This window comes from Mercurialis annua, linkage group LG7 (genome assembly GCF_937616625.2).
Source record: "Mercurialis annua linkage group LG7, ddMerAnnu1.2, whole genome shotgun sequence".
Taxonomy (NCBI): domain Eukaryota; kingdom Viridiplantae; phylum Streptophyta; class Magnoliopsida; order Malpighiales; family Euphorbiaceae; genus Mercurialis; species Mercurialis annua.
Window position 1 is genome coordinate 12,167,723 of NC_065576.1, and position 4,373 is coordinate 12,172,095.

Here is a 4,373-nt window from a genome sequence, read left to right on the forward strand (position 1 = left end):
GCTACGCGTGAGGGGGAGTGTTGAAGTGGGAAATCCCACATTGATTGTGTGTGTGAATGTACATGTGTTTAAATATTAGTGGGTCACTTCCACTTGATACCAATTGGTTTTAAGATGGAATTTAACAGCTCAGACTTATATTTGACCTCGGTCTGATTGGTCTTGAATGGAGTCGCCACCTAGCTCAGCTAGGACATACCTTTTTTACCGACTAGATAACCTCATACGTTTATGTATGGGATTATCGTTCATCGAACCAAAAGATCGGGTTCGTGGATACCACCAAAACTCTAGTACTTGGCGTATTGATTTTATCGATTTAAAAGACAATTCTGGAATTAGTCGTCTCACAAACAAAGCAGTCCAAAGGATATAGTGATGGAAAGTAAATAACTCGAAGTGATAAATGTTGGAAAATAGAAGGCTGGAAAATAAACATACTTGACTCGCATATGACGTGATCTGGACTGGCATGTGGACAAGTATCAGGTATTACTATGCAAGCATCTATTCTACGGGTTTTTGCATATATAGTAGATAGAAGTGGGTTTTATTCCATTGTCCATGAATAAAGCCTAAACCAGATGTATAAGTGATATTAATTGTTTTTTTGAATTCCTATACAACCACTAATTACATTTTTATGACAGTACTAAAATCTTTATGTGATTTGTTAGTTTTGAACTAAGTTAACGTGATTATCTTGATTGAACATGTTAATAATGAATCTGAACATGCATGGTAAACAATAAGTAATATAAACATTCCCATTTATATATGATATATATACAAAATTAGAAATACTTTTAAACCTTTTTTCTAGACTGTATGGCAGTTGCATGTCATTTTTCTGTCAATACAGCCGGATTCACGATCTGGTCAAAACACAGAAGTTGTTCTTCCGATCATACGAATCCACTGGTTCAAACCGGAGTCGTTTTCGGGTCCGAACAACGCGAGAAACGGGTCTATAAATTGATGGTCCGACGATTTGGGCCTCGAAGCCCATGATGACATGGCGGGTCCATTATTATTGACGTGGCAAGAGGCTGCTAATTGGGATGAATCCGGGAAGTTATAGAAAATAATCCTACAACTAATTACAAGTATGTGGGCTCAAACAAGGGTTTATTGGAAATGTCTGAAGTTTATTTGAACTGTTGCAGACAGGATTTCTATCTTTTGAAAATAAAATTGTCCTATTTTTGGAGTCTTACATGTAGGGTTAGACCGCTTTTATGCTGCTTTCTGTGTTGCATTCTGTAAAAATTGGATTTTCTGGTTTCTTTATACCACTATCTATTTGGAGTCGGTTCTGTCTTCTTGGGATAACTATTTGTTCTATTGAATGGTTGTCGAGAGATCTGAGGATCTGATCTAGAGATCTAATAAGATGTCCGGTGTTTGGAGATCTGATAATTTGTCTGGTTTTTAGTGATCTGATATACGATGTCTGTGATCTAAAATATTCATGGTATTTGCTTGGATATCCCCATCCTATTCCAGTTGTGATCATATTTGTAATCAAAGTCCTCTAAATCAGTATCAGAGTTGCATCAACACCAATCTCTTGTGGTTCAAGTCCAATCTCATCAAACATTTTCAAGACATCATGCACATCTACCACCACTTCACCTTCACCTAAACTTAATGCCATTATTTGAACATCATCATCATTCTTTAAAGGTATTAATTGCACCTTAACTCTATCAAAATCATGGTAGCACATATATTTTTTTGCCTGAAACCCTAGTCCCTAGACTGCTACTCTTACTAATAATATTAGACATTGAATAAGTTGGCGCTAAATAATATTCAATACATCCTATTATAGAGTGATCATAACCTAATTCGGGACCCATTATAATTTTATGAATGTGGATGGTGAAGTATACAGAATCAGGTGCTACAAGGAGAAGTTTAAATTAGGGTTTGAAGAAGAAACTAGGTACAAAAAGGAAATTAGATAGAAGAACAAAATACCATAAAGAGAGCATATGGATAAGAAATTACTATAAACTGGAGGTGCATATCCATGGAGTCGAATACAATATTGCTTGTCCATGTCTTCAACGAAGCTAGCCGACTAAAATTAGGGTTCTGATCAAAGAAAAGAAAAATTAGGGGTTTTAGTCGAAGTAAAGAAAAATTAGGGTTTTAGTTCTATCAACATTGAGATGAAAAAAGAAGAAGAAGAGGTTGAAAGTTAAGGTTCATTTTGATTCAATGGAGAAGAGGAAGAAAAGTAATCCTGTTTTGTTTACCCCTTCTCCCATTTACTGTTCCAGTGAATTTTTTCGACCTCGGTGATGTGGCGATAGGTGGCAGGCTGGGATGTGGAGGAGAGAAGATTTATCCCCCAGTTCAGACGAGTCATGTAGGAAAAACACAGATAATTGGTGCATTTTGACTCGAGTACCCTCCCGGTGAAATAACTCGAAAAAATGATGACCCTTTTTTAAACGATTTGGAACTCAATACCCATTCTATAATTTTGCGATAACTCATTGACCTGAGGAGTTTTATATCTTATAATTGACAGAATCAGAAAGTGAAAGGAGGAGGTAAAAAGAAGAAAAATTGCCGGTGACTAGAGAAGCGGTACATTATGTAATCGAAGGGACGGTCGGCCGCCCATGTCTCCAATTTGTTCTATCCTTATATATATTTTAGGATCAAAGTGAAGACCCGGCCCTAATTACAAGCTATAGACAACAATGTAAAGAAGTGAGTAATAATCAATTTATAGGTTGGTATAGAGGAGGGTAATGTCTAGACTAGCATTTTCATTCAAAGACAGCAGCGAGACAATGATATTGACACTTACAAGACTATATTTGTTCACGTAGAATTACTACAAAAACTAGGTCATAATCAATGGCAACTTGTGTCCAACTATGTGGGTACCAAATTCCTAATTCATTTTTCTATATAATACATCACATTTTCAGAGGCTAAACAATTCAAGAATCTCAATACTCAGATAAACAAATTAAAACCTAAACACCAAGGATTTCTTGTTTCATAAGTAAAGCAAAAAAAATGGCAAAAGTTGCATGCAAGCATCTTCTTCTTGTAGTCTTATTCATCCTTTGCTTTATGTCAATTGGTGCAAGAGGTAATTATTTACTAGTTCTCTCTCTATAAATTTACTTAGTTTTTTTTTTTTAGTTTTTTAAGTTTCAAGATTAATTAATTGATGATGAAATACTAAATTATTCTTTAATTAATTCTTTTATTGCCTTTATCATTGCAGCAAGGATTTTAAGAGTAGCTAATAACGGCAATGAAGTAGGGAATTTACATCAAGATCTCTCTTCATCCAGTGTAGAAAATAAGATAACTGTGCCGGAACCGGAGCCGGCAGCCGATGCGGAAGAATTAGTAGGGATGGACTACACAGCTCCAAGAAAGAAACCTCCAATTCATAACTAAAATGGAAAATTTTGTTGAGTTTAGTCTCTTTTTTTTCAATTTCATATATGAAGATTTTGAGCTTTTTTATAGCCATAGTTAGGAGGAGAAACAAAATTAAATTTATTTTTACAATACATGATTTTATAGTATTAAACATGATAATTTAGTTAATGTAAATTTTAAAGAAGATGAATATATTGCCATTAGGCTCTTGCTAACTAGAAGAATTACTCTTTTGTTTCTTTTCTATGTAGCTTATGGCATGTCAAGGCTTTAAAAGAACTGAGTTTAGCATATGCTAGCTATGCAACTTTTTAGGGTTGTAATTACAATTACAATTGATCTTGGTGTATGTATTGAGTGTTCATTAATAAGTATTTGTTTATCATTAAGTAATTGGAACCTATGAAGCACCGACACTTCTCCGGAGTGCCGTATTTAGGGGGACACTTCGGGGACACGGCGGGGATACGCACCCGACACGCCACGTGGCGTGTCCCCGTACCTTTGACTGGTCAAAGAGGGGGACACTTTGGGGACACTTCGGGGACACTTCGGGGGGACACTTCTAGTGGTATTTAGTTAATTTTAAGTCTTTTTTTAGTATGGGTTTTTTAATAAGAAATTTAACTAAATGGGCCCAAACCCAAATACAATTAGATAGTAAGTGAAACTAAACCCTATTTTTAATTTAAAAAAAGACACAGTAGCCCCTATATCTAAACAGAAGCAGTAACCTGCTTTCAAAGAAGAAAAACAGCCCCTGATGTAAAAAAAAAAAAGCAGCAGTAACCTACTTTTAATTACTCAACTAATTTACATAATAATTATGCATCTTATAACATAAGATTCATTGTTTTTGTATCTTGAAAGCTTATATATGATTAAATATATATTTTTAAAAAATAAAAAATTGCCGTGTCCCCGCCGTACCCGTATCCTATTTTTTTCTAAAA

At 35.0% G+C, this 4,373-nt stretch overlaps 1 protein-coding gene across 1 annotated transcript; it reads left to right on the plus strand.

Annotated features, from left to right (window-relative positions):
- Nucleotides 1–2,964: 2,964 nt before the first annotated feature.
- Nucleotides 2,965–3,635, plus strand: LOC126655150 (uncharacterized). Its single transcript, XM_050349166.2, has 2 exons — nucleotides 2,965–3,118; nucleotides 3,257–3,635. The coding sequence occupies exons 1-2, from the start codon at nucleotides 3,043–3,045 to the stop codon at nucleotides 3,433–3,435; spliced, it is 255 nt and encodes an 84-aa protein (XP_050205123.1). The 5' UTR covers nucleotides 2,965–3,042; the 3' UTR covers nucleotides 3,436–3,635.
- The last annotated feature ends 738 nt before the right edge of the window (nucleotides 3,636–4,373 follow it).